Raw genomic sequence first — 21265 nt, 5'->3', positions numbered from 1 at the left:
TCACTATCCTCATAAAAACTCTTTACAGCATTTAATAACTTACCACCTATTCCATATACAGTGGACCCCCGGTTCGCGATGCCATCGGTATCCGATAAATCAAGTATGCGATACATTCTAATGCAAAAATTTTGCCTCGGTTCCCGTTAAAAATCCGGGTATATGATTTGTCCGAGACATGTCCACGTGTGTGCCAGTGTTTACAAGCCAGCCAGTGTGCTGGTATCTAAGGATACATTCGGTACATTCCATATTTTCACAAGTGTTTTTGGTGCTTGTTTCTGCAAAATATGTCACCATGGGCCCCAAGAAAGCTTCTAGTGCCAACCCTTCGAGAAAAAGGGTGCTAATGACTATTGAAATGAAGAAAGAGATAATTGCAAAGTACGAAAGTGGAGTGCAAGTGTCGAAGCTGGCCAGGTTGTACACAAAACCCCAATCAACCATCTCTACTATAGTGACCAGGAAAACGGCAATCAAAGAAGCAGTTGTTGCAAAAGGTGCAACTGTGATTACAAAACAGTGACCGCAAGTGTTAGAAGATGTTGAGAGACTGTTATTGGTGTGGATAAATGAAAAAGAGATAGCAGGAGATAGCATCTCTCAAGCTATCATTTGTGAAAAGGCTAGGCAGTTGCATGATGATTTGGTAAAGAAATTGCCTGCAACTAGTGGTGATGTGAGTGAATTTAAGGCCAGCAAAGGTTGGTTTGGAAGATTTAAGAATTGTAGTGGCATTCATAGTGTGATTAGGCATGGTGAGGCTGCCAGTGACTCTCAAGCTGGTCCTAGTGGCATTAAAAGAAGAAGGGAAGTAACCCCGGAAAAGGACTTGCTACCTCAAGGCCTATTGGAAGGGGATTCCCCTTTTCTGTTTTTAACTGACAAATCCATTTGTTCCCTAGGCTTTCTTAACTTGTTTAACTCACTCCAAAATTTTTTATTTTCATTAAAATTTCTTGACAGTACCTCTCCCACTCTATCATCCACTCTCCTTTTGCACTCTCTCACCACTCTTCACCTTTCTTTTACTCTCCATATACTCTGCTCTTCTTATAACACTTCTGCTTTGTAAATACCTCTCATAAGCTACCTTTTTCTCTTTTATCACACCCTTTACTTCATCATTCCACCAATCACTCCTCTTTCCTCCTGCACCCACCCTCCTATAACCACAAACTTCTGCTTCACATTCTAATACTGCATTTTTAAAACTATTCCAACCCTCTTCAAACCCCCCACTACTCATACCTGCACCAGCCCACCTTTCTGCCAATTTTTTTTTTTTTTTTTTTTTTTTTTTAAACAAGTCGGCCGTCTCCCACCGAGGCAGGGTGACCCAAAAAAGAAAGAAAATCCCCAAAAAGAAAATACTTTCATCATCATTCAACACTTTCACCACACTCGCACATTATCACTGTTTTTGCAGAGGTGCTCAGAATACAACAGTCTAGAAGCATACACATATAAAGATACACAACATATCCCTCCAAACTGCCAATATCCCAAACCCCTCCTTTAAAGTGCAGGCATTGTACTTCCCATTTCCAGGACTCAAGTCCGACTATATGAAAATAACCGGTTTCCCTGAATCCCTTCACTAAATATTACCCTGCTCACACTCCAACAGATCGTCAGGTCCCAAGTACCATTCGTCTCCATTCACTCCTATCTAACACGCTCACGCACGCTTGCTGGAAATCCAAGCCCCTTACCCACAAAACCTCCTTTACCCCCTCTCTCCAACCCTTTCGAGGACGACCCCTACCCCGCCTTCCTTCCCCTATAGATTTATATGCTTTCCATGTCATTCTACTGTGATCCATTCTCTCTAAATGACCAAACCACCTCAACAACCCCTCTTCTGCCCTCTGACTAATACTTTTATTAACTCCACACCTTCTCCTAATTTCCACACTCCGAATTTTTTGCATAATATTTACACCACACATTGCCCTTAGACAGGACATCTCCGCTGCCTCCAACCGTCTCCTTGCTGCTGCATTTACCACCCAAGCTTCACACCCATATAAGAGTGTTGGTACTACTATACTTTCATACATTCCCTTCTTTGCCTCCATAGATAACGTTTTTTGACTCCACATATACCTCAAAGCACCACTCACCTTTTTTCCCTCATCAATTCTATGATTAACCTCATCCTTCATAAATCCATCCGCCGACACGTCAACTCCCAAGTATCTGAAAACATTCACTTCTTCCATACTCCTCCTCCCCAATTTGATATCCAATTTTTCTTTATCTAAATCATTTGACACCCTCATCACCTTACTCTTTTCTATGTTCACTTTCAACTTTCTACCTTTACACACATTCCCAAACTCATCCACTAACCTTTGCAATTTTTCTTTAGAATCTCCCATAAGCACAGTATCATCAGCAAAAAGTAACTGTGTCAATTCCCATTTTGAATTTGATTCCCCATAATTTAATCCCACCCCTCTCCCAAACACCCTAGCATTTACTTCCTTTACAACCCCATCTATAAATATATTAAACAACCATGGTGACATTACACATCCCTGTCTAAGACCTACTTTTACCGGGAAGTATTCTCCCTCTCTTCTACACACCCTAACCTGAGCCTCACTATCCTCATAAAAACTCTTTACAGCATTTAATAACTTACCACCTATTCCATATACTTGCAACATCTGCCACATTGCTCCTCTATCCACTCTATCATATGCCTTTTCTAAATCCATAAATGCAATAAAAACCTCCCTATCTTTATCTAAATACTGTTCACATATATGCTTCAATGTAAACACCTGATCTACACATCCCCTACCCACTCTAAAACCTCCTTGCTCATCCGCAATCCTACATTCTGTCTTACCTCTAATTCTTTCAATTATAACCCTACCGTACACTTTTCCTGGTATACTCAGTAAGCTTATTCCTCTGTAATTTTTACAGTCTCTTTTGTCCCCTTTCCCTTTATATAAAGGGACTATACATGCTCTCTGCCAATCCCTAGGTACCTTCCCCTCTTTCATACATTTATTAAACAAAAGTACCAACCACTCCAACACTATATCCCCCCCTGCTTTTAACATTTCTGTCATGATCCCATCAGTTCCAGCTGCTTTACCCCCTTTCATTTTACGTAATGCCTCACGTACCTCCCCCACACTTACATTCTGCTCTTCTTCACTCCTAAAAGATGGTATACCTCCCTGACCAGTGCATGAAATTACTGCCTCTGTTTCTTCCTTAACATTTAAAAGTTCCTCAAAATATTCTCGCCATCTACCCAATACCTCCATCTCCCCATCTACTAACTCCCCTACTCTGTTTTTAACTGACAAATCCATATTTTCCCTAGGCTTTCTTAACTTGTTTAACTCGCTCCAAAATTTTTTCTTATTTTCATTAAAATTTCTTGACAGTGCCTCTCCCACTCTATCATCTGCTCTCCTTTTGCACTCTCTCACCACTCTCTTTACCTTTCTTTTACTCTCCATATACTCTGCTCTTCTTATAACACTTCTGCTTTGTAAAAACCTCTCATAAGCTACCTTTTTCTCTTTTATCACACCCTTTACTTCATCATTCCACCAATCACTCCTCTTTCCTCCTGCCCCCACCCTCCTATAACCACAAACTTCTGCCCCACATTCTAATACTGCATTTTTAAAACTATTCCAACCCTCTTCAACCCCCCCACTACTCATCTTTGCACTAGCCCACCTTTCTGCCAATAGTCGCTTATATCTCACCCGAACTTCCTCCTCCCTTAGTTTATACACTTTCACCTCCCTCTTACTTGTTGTTGCCACCTTCCTCTTTTCCCATCTACCTCTTACTCTAACTGTAGCTACAACTAAATAATGATCCGATATATCAGTTGCCCCTCTATAAACATGTACATCCTGGAGCCTACCCATCAACCTTTTATCCACCAATACATAATCTAATAAACTACTTTCATTACGTGCTACATCATACCTTGTATATTTATTTATCCTCTTTTTCATAAAATATGTATTACTTATTACCAAATTTCTTTCTACACATAGCTCAATTAAAGGCTCCCCATTTACATTTACCCCTGGCACCCCAAATTTACCTACTACTCCCTCCATAACATTTTTACCCACTTTAGCATTAAAATCCCCAACCACCATTACTCTCACACTTGATTCAAAACTCCCCACGCATTCACTCAACATTTCCCAAAATCTCTCTCTCTCCTCTACACTTCTCTCTTCTCCAGGTGCATACACGCTTATTATAACCCACTTTTCACATCCAATCTTTATTTTGCTCCACATAATCCTTGAATTAATACATTTATAGTCCCTCTTTTCCTGCCATAGCTTATCCTTCAACATTATTGCTACTCCTTCTTTAGCTCTAACTCTATTTGAAACCCCTGACCTAATCCCATTTATTCCTCTCCACTGAAACTCTCCCACCCCCTTCAGCTTTGTTTCACTTAAAGCCAGGACATCCAGCTTTTTCTCATTCATAACATCCACAATCATCTCTTTCTTATCATCTGCACAACATCCACGCACATTCAGACTTCCCACTTTGACAATTTTCTTCTTCTTATTCTTTTTAGTAATCTTTACAGGAAAAGGGGTTACTAGCCCATTGTTCCCGGCCAATAGTTGCTTATATTTCACCCGAACTTCCTCCCCCCTTAGTTCATACACTTTCACCTCCCTCTCACTTATTGTTGCCATTTTCCTCTTATCCCATCTACCTCTTACTCTAACTGTAGCTACAACTAGATAATGACCCGATATATCAGTTGCCCCTCTATAAACGTGTACATCCTGGTGCGTACCCATCAACCTTTTACCCACCAATACATAATCTAACAAACTACTTTCATTACGTGCTACATCATACCTTGTATATTTATTTATCCTCTTTTTCATAAAATATGTATTACTTATTACCAAACCTCTTTCTACACATAGCTCAGTTAAAGGCTCCCCATTTTCATTTACCCCTGGCACCCCAAATTTACCTACTACTCCCTCCACAACATTTTTACCCACTTTAGCATTAAAATCCCCAACCACAAGTACTCTCACACTTGGTTCAAAACTCCCCATGCATTGACTCAACATTTCCCAAAATCTTTCTCTCTCCTCTATACTTCTCTCTTCCCCAGGTGCATATACGCTTACTATAACCCACTCCTCACATCTAACCTTTATTTTACTCCACATAATCCTTGAATTAATACATTTATAGTCCCTCTTTTCCTGCCATAGCTTATCCTTCAACATTATTGCTAGACCTTCTTTAGCTCTAACTCTATTAGAAACCCCTGACCTAATCCCATTTATTCCTCTCCAATGAAACTCACCCACCTCCTTCAGCTTTGTTTCACTTAAAGCGGACATCCAGCTTCTTCTCATTCATAACATCCACAATCATCTCTTTCTTATCATTCGCACAACATCCACGCACATTCAGACTTCCCACTTTGACACTTTTCTTCTTCTTTTTAGTAATTATTACAGGAAAAGGGGCTACTAGCCCATTGTTCCCGGCATTTTAGTTGGCTTTTACAACACGCATGGCTTACAGAGGTAAGATTCTCATTCCACTTCCCCACGGATATAAAAGGAAAAGTAATTAGAACAAGAACTAAGATAAAATCAAAGAAAACTCAGATGAGGGTGTATAAATAAATGTGTAATGTGACCTAAGTGTAAGGAGAAGTATCAAGACATACCTGTAATCCTGCATATTTATGAGACAGACAAAAGACACCAGCAATCCTACCATCATGCAAAACAATTACTGGCTTTCGTTTTACACTCACTTGGCAGGACGGTAGTACCTCCCTGGGTGGTTGCTGTCTACCAATCTATTATTATTATTATTACTATTATTATTATTAAATTATTAAATTATTATTATTATTACAAATTATTATTATTACAATTTTTTTTTTTTCAACAAGTCGGCCGTCTCCCACCGAGGCAGGGTGACCCAAAAAAGAAAGAAAATACCCAAAAAGAAAATACTTTCATCATCATTCAACACTTTCACCACACTCACACATTATCACTGTTTTTGCAGAGGTGCTCAGAATACAACAGCTTAGAAACATATATGTACGTATAAAGATACACAACATATCCCTCCAAACCGCCAATATCCCAAACCCCTCCTTTGAAGTGCAGGCATTGTACTTCCCATTTCCAGGACTCAAGTCCGACTATATGAAAATAACCGGTTTCCCTGAATCCCTTCACTAAATATTACCCTGCTCACACTCCAACAGATCGTCAGGTCCCAAGTATCATTCGCCTTCATTCACTCCTATCTAACACACTCATGCACGCTTGCTGGAAATCCAAGCCCCTAGCCCACAAAACCTCCTTTACCCCCTCTTTCCAACCCTTTCGAGGACGACCCCTACCCCTCCTTCCTTCCCCTATAGATTTATATGCTTTCCATGTCATTCTACTTTGATCCATTCTCTCTAAATGACCAAACCATCTCAACAACCCCTCTTCTGCCCTCTGACTAATGCTTTTATTAACTCCACACCTTCTCCTAATTTCCACACTCCGAATTTTCTGCATAATATTTACACCACACATTGCCCTTAGACAGGACATCTCCACTGCCTCCAACCATCTCCTCGCTGCTGCATTTACCACCCAAGCTTCACATCCATATAAGAGTGTTGGTACTACTATACTTTCATACATTCCCTTCTTTGCCTCCATAGATAACGTTTTTTGACTCCACATATACCTCAACGCACCACTCACCTTTTTTCCCTCATCAATTCTATGATTAACCTCATCCTTCATAAATCCATCTGCCGACACGTCAACTCCCAAGTAGTATCTGAAAACATTCACTTCTTCCATACTCCTCCTCCCCAATTTGATATCCAATTTTTCTTTATCTAAATCATTTGATACCCTCATCACCTTACTCTTTTTATGTTCACTTTCAACTTTCTACCTTTACACACATTCTCAAACTCATCCACTAACCTTTGCAATTTTTCTTTAGAATCTCCCATAAGCACAGTATCATCAGCAAAAAGTAACTGTGTCAATTCCCATTTTGAATTTGATTCCCCATAATTTAATCCCACCCCTCTCCCAAACACCCTACCATTTACTTCTTTTACAACCCCATCTATAAATATATTAAACAACCATGGTGACATTACACATCCCTGTCTAAGACCTACTTTTACCGGGAAGTATTCTCCCTCTCTTCTACACACCCTAACCAGAGCCTCACTATCCTCATAAAAGCTGTTTACAGCACTTAGTAACTTACCACCTATTCCATATACTTGCAACATCTGCCACATTGCTCCTCTATCCACTCTATCATATGCCTTTTCTAAATCCATAAATGCAATAAAAACTTCCCTACCTTTATCTAAATACTGTTCACATATATGCTTCAATGTAAACACTTGATCTACACATCCCCTACCCACTCTGAAGCCTCCCTGCTCATCCGCAATCCTACATTCTGTCTTACCTCTAATTCTTTCAATTATAACCCTACCGTATACTTTTCCTGGTATACTCAGTAAACTTATTCCTCTATAATTTTTACAATCTCTTTTGTCCCCCTTTCCCTTTATATAAAGGGACTATACATGCTCTCTGCCAATCCCTAGGTACCTTCCCCTCTTTCATACATTTATTAAACAAAAGTACCAACCACTCCAACACAATATCCCCCCCTGCTTTTAACATTTCTGTCATGATCCCATCAGTTCCAGCTGCTTTACCCCCTTTCATTCTACGTAATGCCTCACGTACCTCCACCACGCTTACATTCTGCTCTTCTTCACTCCTAAAAGATGGTATACCTCCCTGGCCAGTGCATGAAATTACTGCCTCCCTTTCTTCCTCAACATTTAAAAGTTCCTCAAAATATTCTCTCCATCTACCTAATACCTCCCTCTCCCCATCTACTAACTCCCCTACTCTGTTTTTAACTGACAAATCCATACTTTCCCTAGGCTTTCTTAACTTGTTTAACTCACTCCAAATTTTTTTCTTATTTTCATTAAAATTTCTTGACAGTGCCTCTCCCACTCTTTCATCTGCTCTCCTTTTGCACTCTCTCACCACTCTCTTCACCTTTCTTTTACTCTCCATATACTCTGCTCTTCTTATAACACTTCTGCTTTGCAAAAACCTCTCGTAAGCTACCTTTTTCTCTTTTATCACACCCTTTACTTCATCATTCCACCAATCACTCCTCTTTCCTCCTGCCCCCACCCTCCTATAACCACAAACTTCTGCCCCACATTCTAATACTGCATTTTTAAAACTATTCCAACCCTCTTCAACCCCCCCACTACTCATCTTTGCACTAGCCCAACTTTCTGCCAATATTTTCTGCCAATTATTATTATTATTATTAAATTATTATTATTACAAATTATTATTATTACAAGTTATTATTATTACAAGTTATTATTATAATCATAAAAAATAAGCACTAAACCCGCAAGGATCGTGAATTCCTATATATAGAGTGAAGGCATACTAAAGGAATATTTACCTACAGTTACCGCGTGTTTGATTAGAGAAAATGTAATTCCTTCGACACTCCCACAAAGCTGCTTTGTAAACAAATCTTATATTTATGTCAATTTTTATTCTGTGGGTGTATGTACAATATTTATATGCTATGTAACGTGTTTCTTATATAATTTTGAAGAAAATATCATAGATGGATTAACTGTTTCAGGGTCCACAGGCCCTCTCAGACACTTGTTCTCAGGGTCCCCCAAATTTAAAAAAAAAAAAATTATTTTTTCTTATGAAAAGATAGAGAATCTTTTCCCGATCATAATGACACCAAGAGTATGAAATTTGATGGAAAATTTACGGAATTATACTCTCACGAAATTAGCGGTCTCGACGGTGTTTACGCATCGGCGATTTTGCCCACTTTGAGCCCTATTTTCGGCCAATTCCAATGTACTAGTCGACAAAAATCATAACTATTTCGCTAGAACTCCATTTTTTCTATTGAATGAGTACAAGAAACCACCCATTTACCGATTTCAACTATCCAATAAAGTGGTCAGAATTTAGCAATTTTGCCAATTTCACACAAATTTCAAAAGATGCCAATTTCCAAATAGGGTCCAGAATAAACAAGAAAGACATTCCTGGCACTAAAATAACATTTCCTCTGTTCAACAGTCACGTCCCCACGCCATTCTTACATTCTTTTGCTTTCCATTTTGAATTTTTATTCTCACAAAAAATAGAAGATTTACTGTTATGCAGACTACTGCACTAGTGTAGAAATGATACAAATAATATCGGCGCACTTTTGAAAGAATATTAGACTCACCAGTTGACGTGTATTGGACGCTTAGCATGATTTGTTTACTTTTGAACTTTGGTAAAAATCGAACATTTCTGCTACTTTGAGCTCAATTTCAAGGTACTTTTCATTGTAAAACCAGTCAAAATCATTTCAATTTCTGTAATATGTCTTCCATTCTATAAAATGAGACCAGGAAAACTAGAATACAACAATAAATACCATACAAAAATACAGTGCAAAGTCGCTGTTTTATTCTAAAAACACGGTCAAAGTTTTTTTTTCTCATTACGCATTGTGTGCTGCAGGATTTTTTTTTATACTGCGCACACTGACCACATAGACCCATTCTTTCATATGTAGGCCTACCAGCTTTCTCTCACTATATCTAAAGGCACTAGAATTTATGAGTACTAGTACGTCATTGACCCTGGTGCGTAAGCCGTACTAGTATGGCCGAAACCCTGAAAGGGTTAAACAGCTCATACATGCAAAATTCTATATTATCCATGCATTCAGGTTCTGCATCATCCATACAAATCTAACCTTAACACAACAGTGTGACACAGTAAATATAATGAGTAACTTTATACTATATATTAGTAGATTTCAGGCAAATAAAAAAAAATTTGAACCTTTGTCTTTGTAAGTTTATTACCCCTTCAGTGATGAACCAGTGTTTCGAGATCAAGGAACTCGAAACCTCAATAATCAATAGGGCATTCTTTTATTATAAAAATTAGTTTACTTTCTTTTATAGCTTATCTTCCAACCAATTATTTTTAACACACTGGCTGTCTTCCACCAAAGTAGCACAACCTGAAAAAGAGGACTCACACTGGCAAACCGACTTCCAACCAATTATATTAACCCTTTCAGGGTTTCGGACATACTAGTATGGCTTACGCACCAGGGTTTTTGACATACTAGTACGCCTAAATTCTAGCGCCCTCAAATCTACTGAGAGAAAGCTGGTAGGCCTACATATGAAAGAATGGGTCTATGTGGTCAGTGTGCGCAGTATAAAAAAAAATCCTGCAGCACACAGTGCGTAATGAGAAAAAAAAACTTTGACCGTGTTTTTGGAATAAAACAGCGACTTTGCACTGTATTTTTGTATGGTATTTATTGTTGTATTCTAGTTTTCCTGGTCTCATTTTATAGAATGAAAGACATATTACAGAAATTGAGATGATTATGACTGGTTTTACAATGAAAAGTACCTTGAAATTGAGCTCAAAGTAGCAGAAATGTTCGATTTTTACCAAAGTTCAAAAGTAAACAAATCATGCTAAGCGTCCAATACACGTCAACTGGTGAGTCTAATATTCTTTCACAAGTGCGCTGATATTATTTATACCATTTCTACACTAATACAGTAGTCTGCATAACAGTAAATCTTCTATTTTTTGTGAGAATAAAAATTCAAAGTGGAAAGCAAAAGAATGTAAGAGGAGCCTGGGGACATGACTAATGAACAAAGGAAATGTTATTTTAGTGCCAAGAATGTCTTTATTGTTTATTATGGACCCTATCTGGAAATTGGCATCTTTTGAAATTTGTGTGAAATTGGCAAAATTGCTAAATTCCGACCACTGTATTGGATAGTTGAAATCGGTAAATGGGTGGTTTCTTGTACCCATTCAATAGAAAAAATAAAGTTCTAGCAAAATAGTTATGATTTTTGTCGACTAGTACACTGGAATTGGCTGAAAATAGGGCTCAAAGTGGGCAAAATCGCCGATGCATAAACATCGTCGAGACTGCAAACTTTGCGAGAGCATAATTCTGTAAGTTTTCCATCAAGTTTCATACTTTTGGTGTCATTATGATTGGGAAAAGATTCTCTATCTTTTCATAAGAAAAAAAAATTTTTTTTGTTTGAAATTTGGACGATCCTGAGAACAAGTCTGGGAGAGGGTCTGGGGACCCTGAAAGGGTTAAATAATTTAATTACACACCTAAATATTTTTATCTGTATTTTATGTACCAAATAATCTTAAACAGTTATGCTCACTACTGGTATTTATGTATTGCACAGTAATACTTGTGTATTTACAACATGTATTTTTAGGTCACCCTGCCTTGGTAGGAGACGGCCGACTTGTTAAAAAAAAAAAAAAATTTAGGTCACCCTACCTAGGTAGGAGACAGCCTATGCAGTGAAAAAAAAAATCTGTGTAATATGAATCCCACAAAACTAACTATTTATAGCCTTTTTCCAAACTTCAAACCCAGCACTGAAATTTCATTATAGTATTTTATATACAAAAATCAATTTAAGCTGTTTCCCACCAGTGAAAAGAAGGCAATCTCACCATCTCCATCACTCATTAGCATGTCCTGGTGCTTCCTCATGTGTCTTTATAAACCAGAGCAAAACATTCCAACGATATCATTTAATCAGGGAGAAGTGCTACGCCCATAGGGCCATAGTGCCTAAGAAAGGGTAGCATTCAAGTTTGATCCAAGGAAGAGGAGGATAACCCTTGCACTGCACCTGTATTTTCTCTTCCGTACTATCAGTAGTAAGCTTTTCAATCATAGTTTTAATACTATTAATATCTAATAGTGATTGCCCCCAGACAATTACTTTTTTCTGATTCAACATTCAGGACAAGTAAGCGAAAAACATATAACACACTAACTTAGCATTACACTCGCAGTATCTAGAGGCAAACTTTTCCATAAGACGATCAATTTTCTGTGCTTCTCCGGGTAATCTGAATCCTTCCAGGAACATTCGCAAAGCAGGAACAAAATCACGGTCGTGAAAATCCATTTGATCGATGTATGCACACATAGTCTGAAAACACACAACAATTATTAATACTGCACACATGAAAATGCACAACAATTATTAATACTTCACACACCTACTATCGAAATGATTTAAGTAGACTTGTTTTTTAATTTATGGGAAAAATACAGTGGACCCCCGGTTAACGAACTTTTTTCATTCCAGTAGTATGTTCAGGTGCCAGTACTGACCGAATTTTTTCCCATAAGGAATATTGTGAAGTAGATTAGTCCATTTCAGACCCCCAAACATACACGTACAAACGCACTTACATAAATACACTTACATAATTGGTCGCATTTGGAGGTGATCGTTAAGCGGGGGTCCACTGTACTAGGATCAGACAAAAACATATGATGAAGGACCACAGGTGACTAGAGTAGAAAGGCTCCTCTTCCTTGGATAAAAACTAACTTCCATTCCCAGGTCATGTAGGATCCTTATGAGATTAATACTTTACCATAAATATACCTACTATGCCTGTGTTTCAGTTAGTGCATGATCCTAGCACTCAAAACTTCCCTTACCCCCTTCCTTTAACTCTTCCTGGAATGATCTTTATCTCTCCATTCCTATACCCCAGATTTATATACCCTCCAAGTCATCTTATTGTGCTCCACCCATTTTGCATTTCCACACCACCTCAACAACCTCTTCTCCAGTCTTTGAATAATATTTTTGGTAATCCCACACCTCCTCCTAATCTGCAGGCTGCAACACTGTCCTAATTTCTTCAGTAAAAATGACAAATTGGAATTCATAATTTCTTCAATAAAAATGACAAATTGGTATTCACAGTTTCTTCAATAAAAAAGACAAGTTGGTATTCACACAGCCTAAAGCTTTTAATTTACTGCACTAGTTTTCCACTAAGATATACCAGCTTTGAAAATTTAATGCCAATCAGAAGAGGCATTCTATAATTATCAAGATGAGACCAAAATCCCAATACACACAACCTTGTTCTTGTTCTTGTCCAGACCAGAGCTTTGGTGAGATGGGTAAGGAAGAAGGATGGGTAAGGATAGAAATTTTGGAAAAGGGTGGGAGGGGGGAGAGAGGTAGGATATACAAGGTAAGTGGCCCAACCACTTTGGTGTAATTTAAAAAGTGTATGTGAAATGATAAGATATTCTTTAAAGGGTATAAGACTAACCCATCAGAGTCACATAGATATAACAGATATATAAGTACATGACTCTGAATTGGTAGTAATTATACAAGTTGCAATTGTTTTTTTTTTTTTTTTTTTTTTTTTTTTTGCGATTGCACAATGGATATTTATGCGACAATGAAGGCAATAATTTTCTGGCCAGTTTATAGAATTACGTGACAATGGCTTCTTACAGGTGGTGTCCAGCCATAGTAAATAGCATAATTTTTACATTAGATTGTTATATAAGATTTCTACACACAACCACCATGTTTGAAGCTGTTCACAAGTCGCATTTTCAACATTTTTGATGTTGAAAGTTTGAAGCAACTGGATGAGGCCTCACATTTATGCCATGAAAATAAAAATTTAAGTTTTCCAATTTCTTCAATAAAACTGACACCTAAACAGCCCCAAAAACACAAGCACAAGCATTTGGGAAACACTATTAAAATAAACTGATAACCATCAGTGTGTGTCTGAGGAAAATTGGTAATGTTGCACAATGTCACCACATCTCTAGTGGAAATTAAAAACATTAGTCAAGGACTAGTTACATGTTTAATGATGCAGCTTTAACAACTATTTGGAGTAACATTAATCAAAGACTGTAGAGAGAAAAGACAGAACTTAAGGAAGTAAAGATATACGTACATGTGGTTAGGTAAGACACATATGCAACAGTTAGGTATCTTTATTTCGAAACGTTTCGCCTACACAGTAGGCCTCCTCAGTCGAGTACAGAAAAGTTGATAGAAGAGACGAGAAGATGATGTAATCAGTCCATCACCCTTGAAGTTTTGAGGTGGTCAGTCCCTCAGTCTGGAGAAGAGTATCGTTCCATAGTCTGAAACAATATGGAGTTGAAGTGACAGGATGGAGCCTTATATACCACCAGGAGGAGAGATGACGGCCACTAGTAGAGGTAAGAATGTAGTCATTGGGAGGTCACGTCTCTCTCCAATCCAGCCATTCTCACTAGTAGAAGTTGTTCAAGTTGTTTTCTGTTCGAGTACAGTGGACCCCCGGTTCGCGATGCCAGCGGTATCCGATAAATCCGGTAAGCGATACATTCTAACGCAAAAAATTTTGCCTCGGTTCCCGTTAAAAAACCCGGTATATGATTCGTCCCTGACGTGTCCACATGTGTGTCAGTGTTTACAAGCCAGCCAGTGTGCACGCATCTTAGGATACATTCAGTACATTCCATATTATCACAGTGTTTTTGGTGCTTGTTTCTGCAAAAATAAGTCACCATGGGCCCCAAGACAGCTTCTAGTGCCAACCCTTCAAGAAAAAGGGTGCTAATGACTATTGAAATGAAGAAAGAGATAATTGCAAAGTACGAAAGTGGAGTGCGTGTGTCGGAGCTGGCCAGGTTGTATACAAAACCCCAATCAACCATCTCTACCATAGTGACCAGGAAAACAGCAATCAAGGAAGCTGTTGTTACAAAAGGTGCAACTGTGATTACAAAACAGCGACCGCAAGTGTTAGAAGGTGTTGAGAGACTGTTATTGGTGTGTTGAAAGAAATGAAAAACAGGTAGCAGGAGATAGCATCTCTCAAGCGATCATTTGTGAAAAGGCTAGGCAGTTGCATGACGATTTGGTAAAGAAATTGCCTGCAACTAGTGGTGATGTGAGTGAATTTAAGGCCAGCAAATGTTGGTTTGAAAGATTTAAGAATCATAAGTGGCATACATAGTGTGATTAGGCATGGTGAGGCTGCCAGTGACTCTCAAGCTGGTCCTAGTGGCATTAAAAGAAGGGAAGTAACCCCGGAAAAGGACTTGCTACCTCAAGTCCTATTGGAAGGGGATTCCCCTTCTAAACATTAACAACTTCGACACTCTCCCCTCCTCCCATCCCATCAATCATCACCAGATCTTCATTAAAGGTAAGTGTCATGTATTCTATTGTTAGTAGAGTACTACAAACTGTGCATGTCTTCTTCAGTTTGTGTGCATTAAACTTAATATTTCATGTGGTAAAATTTTTTTTTTCATACTTTTGGGTGTCTTGTACAGATTAATTTGATTTCCATTATTTCTTATGAGGGAAAATTCATTCGCTTTCCGATATTTTTGGTTTACGATGAGCTCTCAGGAACGAATTAATATCGCGAACCGGGGGTCCATTGTACTTTTCTGTACTCTACTGAGGAGGCCTACTGTGTAGGCGAAACGTTTCGAAATAAAGATACCTAACTGTTGCATATGTGTCTTACCTAACAACCTGTCGGTATTTTATACCATTTTAATATCCACTAAAGATATATATGTACAAATTCTCACCTCTTTGTTAAGAAGGTCTGGATCACCAAGAAAATCTCCAACTTGCATTTTATCCAATCTATCATCATCATGGAAGAACTTGGCAATATCCTCTGGAGTTTGTCCCAAGAGCCCCTGTGCCTGGAGGAATGCCAAACCTCGCCGAGGCTTGCGGTTAAACCTGGAAAAACACACACACACACATTTAAAGTAGATTTTAATAAACATGAAAACTTCATTAAAAATTAAAATTAAAACAACTATACAAGACAGCTATATAAGCCAGAACTATTTCAGTATGAGAGGAGTGGCCCTATGTAGTGTCTGATTTACCTCAACCTTAACAGATATGTCTGCAGATACATCCTCTACCAGACATCTGAAAACATTTACTTCTTCCATACTCTTTCCTTCCATTCTGAACTCTTAAATTTTTAATTCTTTCAACTTACTTTTTTTTACACATACTTCCAAACACATGCAATTTTGCTTCAAAATTTTCTATTAGCTACAAACAGTGGTTTAAACAATTTGAAATATAATGTGCTATTGTTTAGAACCAGTTATCCTAAACACAACAGTCTTCACCTCTTATAATTGCATCTATAAGAGCGATGGCAACATCAGACATTCATGTTAAAATTTCATTCTTATGAAAATCTTTTGCAATTATCTTGTACACACCAACCTGTGCCTGACTTCCCTCATAAAAACTTATCACAGCTTTCAGTAACTACTGCAAACACTGGCAAAACTTGCCATACTGCACTGCTGAGCTACAATTACACAATTATTACATTCATGAGGGAGCACTAAGCCCTAAGGTCATACACACTGCCTGGGAAAATGGGAGGCTGTAAGGTTTAATCCAAGAATGGGGAGGCTAGGTTCAATTCTATGGTGCAGAGCCCCTCTCAGGCATCAAGAAACCTTCCTTGAGAGGACAATCACACAAAACTCATTTTCCAAATCCATAACTGAAATATAAAGTTTCTTTCCATCTTGTTAACCCTTTCACTGTTGGTGTCGTATTAGTACAGCTTACAAGCCAGCATTGGTGCCATATTAATATGCCAAAATTCTAGCAGCTTCAAATCTAGCAGGAGAAAGCAGGTAGACCTACATGTGAGAGAATGGGTCTGCATGGTCAGTGTTTACCTGGAGTTTACCTGGAGAGAGTTCCGGGGGTCAACGCCCCCGCGGCCTGGTCTGTGACCAGGCCTCCTGGTGGATCAGAGCCTGATCAACCAGGCTGTTGCTGCTGGCTGCACGCAAACCAACTTACGAGCCACAGCCCGGCTGGTCAGGAACCGACTTTAGGTGCTTGTCCAGTGCCAGCTTGAAGACTGCCAGGGGTCTGTTGGTAATCCCCCTTATGTATGCTGGGAGGCAGATGAACAGTCTCGGGCCCCTGACACTTATTGTATGGTCTCTTAACGTGCTAGTGATACCCCTGCTTTTCATTGGGGGGATGTTGCATCATCTGCCAAGTCTTTTGCTTTCGTAGTGAGTGATTTTCGTGTGCAAGTTCGGTACTAGTCCCTCTAGGATTTTCCAGGTGTATATAATCATGTATTTCTCTCGCCTGCATTCCAGGGAATACAAGTTCAGGAACCTCAAGCGCTCCCAGTAATTGAGGTGTTTTATCTCCATTATGCGCGCCGTGAAGGTTCCCTGTACATTTTCTAGGTCAGCAATTTCACCTGCCTTGAAAGGTGCTGTTAGTGTGCAGCAATATTCCAGCCTAGATAGAACAAGTGACCTGAAGAGTGTCATCATGGGCTTGGCCTCCCAAGTTTTGAAGGTTCTCATTATCCATCCTGTCATTTTTCTAGCAGATGCGATTGATACGATGTTATGGTCCTTGAAGGTGAGATCCTCCGACATGATCACTCCCAGGTCTTTGACGTTGGTGTTTCGCTCTATTTTGTGGCCAGAATTTGTTTTGTACTCTGATGAAGATTTAATTTCCTCGTGTTTACCATATCTGAGTAATTGAAATTTCTCATCGTTGAACTTCATATTGTTTTCTGCAGCCCACTGAAAGATTCGGTTGATGACCGCCTGGAGCCTTGCAGTGTCTGCAATGGAAGACACTGTCATGCAGATTCGGGTGTCATCTGCAAAGGAAGACACGGTGCTGTGGCTGACATCCTTGTCTATGTCGGATATGAGGATGAGGAACAAGATGGAGCGAGTACTGTGCCTTGTGGAACAGAGCTTTTCACCGTAGCTGCCTCGGACTTTACTCTGTTGACGACTACTCTCTGTGTTCTGTTAGTGAGGAAATTATAGATCCATCGACCGACTTTTCCTGTTATCCCTTTAGCACGCATTTTGTGCGCTATTACGCCATGGTCACACTTGTCGAAGGCTTTTGCAAAGTCTGTATATATTACATCAGCATTCTTTTTAACTTCTAGTGCATTTAGGACCTTGTCGTAGTGATCCAATAGTTGAGACAGACAGGAGTGACCTGTTCTAAACCCATGTTGCCCTGGGTTGTGTAACTGATGGGTTTCTAGATGGGTGGTGATCTTGCTTCTTAGGACCCTTTCAAAGATTTTTATGATATGGGATGTTAGTACTATCGGTCTGTAGTTCTTTGCTGTTGCTTTACTGCCCCCTTTGTGGAGTGGGGCTATGTCTGTTGTTTTTAGTAACTGTGGGACGACCCCCGTGTCCATGCTCCCTCTCCATAGGATGGAAAAGGCTCGTGATAGGGGCTTCTTGCAGTTCTTGATGAACACGGAGTTCCATGAGTCTGGCCCTGGGGCAGAGTGCATGGGCATGTCATTTATCGCCTGTTTGAAGTCATTTGGCGTCAGGATAACATCGGATAGGCTTGTGTTAACCAAATTTTGTGGCTCTCTCATAAAAAATCCAGCAGCAGTGCATGAGAAAAAATAAAACCTCGATATTTTTGGTTTAACCCTTTCAGGGTCCATCCCGTAGATCTACGGCTTTACGTTCAGGGTCCAAACCACAGATCTATGCCATGAGCTCAGCTCACTCTGATGAGCTGTGAGTGGTAAATTTGGGCCTAGATATGAGAGAATACATCTATGTGGTATGTGTGCACTACATAAAACAAATCCTGCAGCACATAGTGTATAATGAGAGAAAAATAAACTGAGACCATGATTTTCGATTAAAACAGTGACTTTGCAGTGTTTTTTCGTATGTTTAAAGTTGTATTTGCGATTTCTTGGTCTCATTTGATAGAATGGAAGACATATTACAGAAATAGAGATGATTTTGATTGGTTTTAGCATTGGAAATGGCTTGAAACTGAGCTCAAAGTAGCAGAAATGTTAAATTTTTGCCGATGTTCAAGAGTAAACAAACGACCTCACACGTCTAATACATGCCAGATGGTGGGTCTAATATACATTCACAAATGTGTTGATGATATTTATACAATTATTACAATATTGCATAACAGTAAATCTTCTATTTTTTGGTTTGAATAAAAATTCATTATGTGAATAAAAAATCAAAATGGAATTCGTTTGTAAAGCCTCAAAACGTAACTAATGAACAGAAGAAATGTTAGTTTAGTGCCAGGAATACCTACTTGTTTATTCTAGACCCTATTTTGAAATTGGAATATTTTGAACTTTAGTGTTAAATTGGCCAAATTACCAATTTCCGATCACTTTATTTTGTAGTTGAAGCAGTTGACTTGGCGATTTCTTGTGCTCAATCGATAGAAGAGAAATAATACTAGTGTAATAGCTAAGAATTTGGTCGACTGGAATAATGTAATTGGCCTAAAATGGGAGTCAAAGTCAGCAAAATCGCCGATTCGTAAATATCGCTGACACATCAAAATTCGCGAGAGCATAATTTTGTCAATTTTCCATCAAATTTCGTACTTTTTGTTTTATTATCTTCAGAAAAAGATTCTCTACCATTTCAGAAGAAAAAATAAAAAATTATTTTTTGAAAATTCTTGGACACTGGTGCACCCTTTGAAATTTGGCCTCTGGACCCTGAAAAGGTTAAAATGCCAAACTTAAGGTGTATTTTCGTATGGTATTTATGGGTGTACGTATTCTCATTTTCTTGGTCTCATTTGATAGAATGAAAGATATATTACAGAAATAGAGATGATTTTGATTGGTTTCACGATGAAAAGTACCTTGAAATTGAGCTCAAAGTAGCAGAAATGTTCAATTTTTGCTGATGTTCAAGAGTGAACAAATGGAGTCACCTTCTAATGTGTGTTCAACTGGCCAGTCATAATATGTAGTCATGAATGGGTTGACATTATTTATACAAATATTACAATAATCCTAGGTAGTAGGTTGGTAGACAGCAACCGCCCAGGGAGGTACTACCGTCCTGCCAAGTGAGTGTAAAACGAAAGCCTGTAATTGTTTTACATGATGGTAGGATTGCTGGTGTCCTTTTTTTCTGTCTCATAAACATGTAAGATTTCAGGTAGGTTTTGCTACTTCTACTTACACTTAGGTCACACTACACATACATGTACAAGCATATACATACATATCCCTTTGAGTTTTCCTCTATTTTCTTTCTAGTTCTTGTTCTTGTTTATTTCCTCTTACCTCCATGGGGAAGTGGAACAGAATTCTTCCTCCGTAAGCCATGCGTGTTGTAAGAGGCGACTAAAATGCCGGGAGCAAGGGGCTAGTAACCCCTTCTCCCATATAAATTACTAAATTTAAAAAGAGAAACTTTCGTTTTTCCTTTTGGGCCACCCCACCTCGGTGGGATACGGCCGGTGTGTTGAAAGAAATTAAGATTACAATAATGCAGTAGTCTGCATAACAGTAAATCTTCTATTTTTTGTGTGAATAAAAATTCAAAATGGAAAGCAAGAGTAATATAAGAGGGGCCTGGAGATGTGACTAATGAACTGAGAAAATATTATTTTAGTGCCAGGAATGTATGCATTGTTTATTCTGGACCCTACATTGAAATTTGTGTGAAACTGGCCTAATTGCCAATTTCTGACCACTTTAATGGGAGGTTTCTTGTACTCAGTCGATAGAACAAATGGAGTTCTAGCGAAATAGCTATGAGTTTGGTAGACTGGAACAATGGAATTGGCTGAAAATAGGGATCAGAGTGGGCGAATTTGCCGATGTGTAAATATCGCCCAGACCACTAACTCTGCAAGAGCGTAATTCCGTAAGCTTTCCATCAATTTTGTACTTTTGGTGTCATTACCATAGGGAAAAGATTCTCTATCATTTCATGAGAAAAAATCATTTATTTTTTCAATTCTTCGACACTGAGAGCAAGTTTGTGAGTAGGGGTCTTGACAGTGAAAGGGTGAAGTGCTGTTCAGTTATATTCTTGAATGTAAACACTTTACTCATGTATCCTCACCCTTTTCTAAATACACTCTCATCTTAAATTATTATATTTTGTTTATCTAATTACTGCCACTCACAATTCTACCATACAATTTACTTTTAGTGTTGACACTTAATTCTCTATAATTCATATGCTTTTGGGCCCTTTTCTTATGTACAATCTCTGAACAAACATACCAACCATGCTAGCATTTCAGTCTTAACCCTTTCAGGGTCCAAGGCCCAAATCTGGAGTCACGCACCAGTGTCCAAGAATTTTCAAAAAAAAAATTTGTTATTTTTTCTTATGAAATCGTAGAGAATCTTTTTGTGAAGGTAATAAAACAAAAAGTACGAAATTTGGTGGAAAATTGACGAAATTATGC

At 38.7% G+C, this 21265-nt stretch overlaps 1 protein-coding gene across 5 annotated transcripts in view; it reads right to left on the bottom strand.

Moving 5' to 3' along the window:
- The window catches only part of Sec71 (ADP ribosylation factor guanine nucleotide exchange factor Sec71), a 291696-nt gene that overhangs the window by 159513 nt on the left and 110918 nt on the right, over positions 1–21265 (bottom strand). For all 5 annotated transcript variants that reach the window (XM_053789547.2, XM_053789544.2, XM_053789546.2 and 2 more), the window contains 2 exons: positions 15574–15733; positions 11973–12130 (listed from right to left, as the gene is read on the bottom strand). In XM_053789547.2, coding sequence (XP_053645522.1) covers positions 11973–12130; positions 15574–15733 — 318 coding nt within the window. The remainder of the gene's footprint in view (positions 1–11972; positions 12131–15573; positions 15734–21265) is intronic.

The sequence above is a fragment of the Cherax quadricarinatus genome, chromosome 68 (genome assembly GCF_038502225.1).
Source record: "Cherax quadricarinatus isolate ZL_2023a chromosome 68, ASM3850222v1, whole genome shotgun sequence".
NCBI classification, from domain to species: domain Eukaryota; kingdom Metazoa; phylum Arthropoda; class Malacostraca; order Decapoda; family Parastacidae; genus Cherax; species Cherax quadricarinatus.
This window is presented reverse-complemented; position numbering and strand designations above follow the sequence as displayed.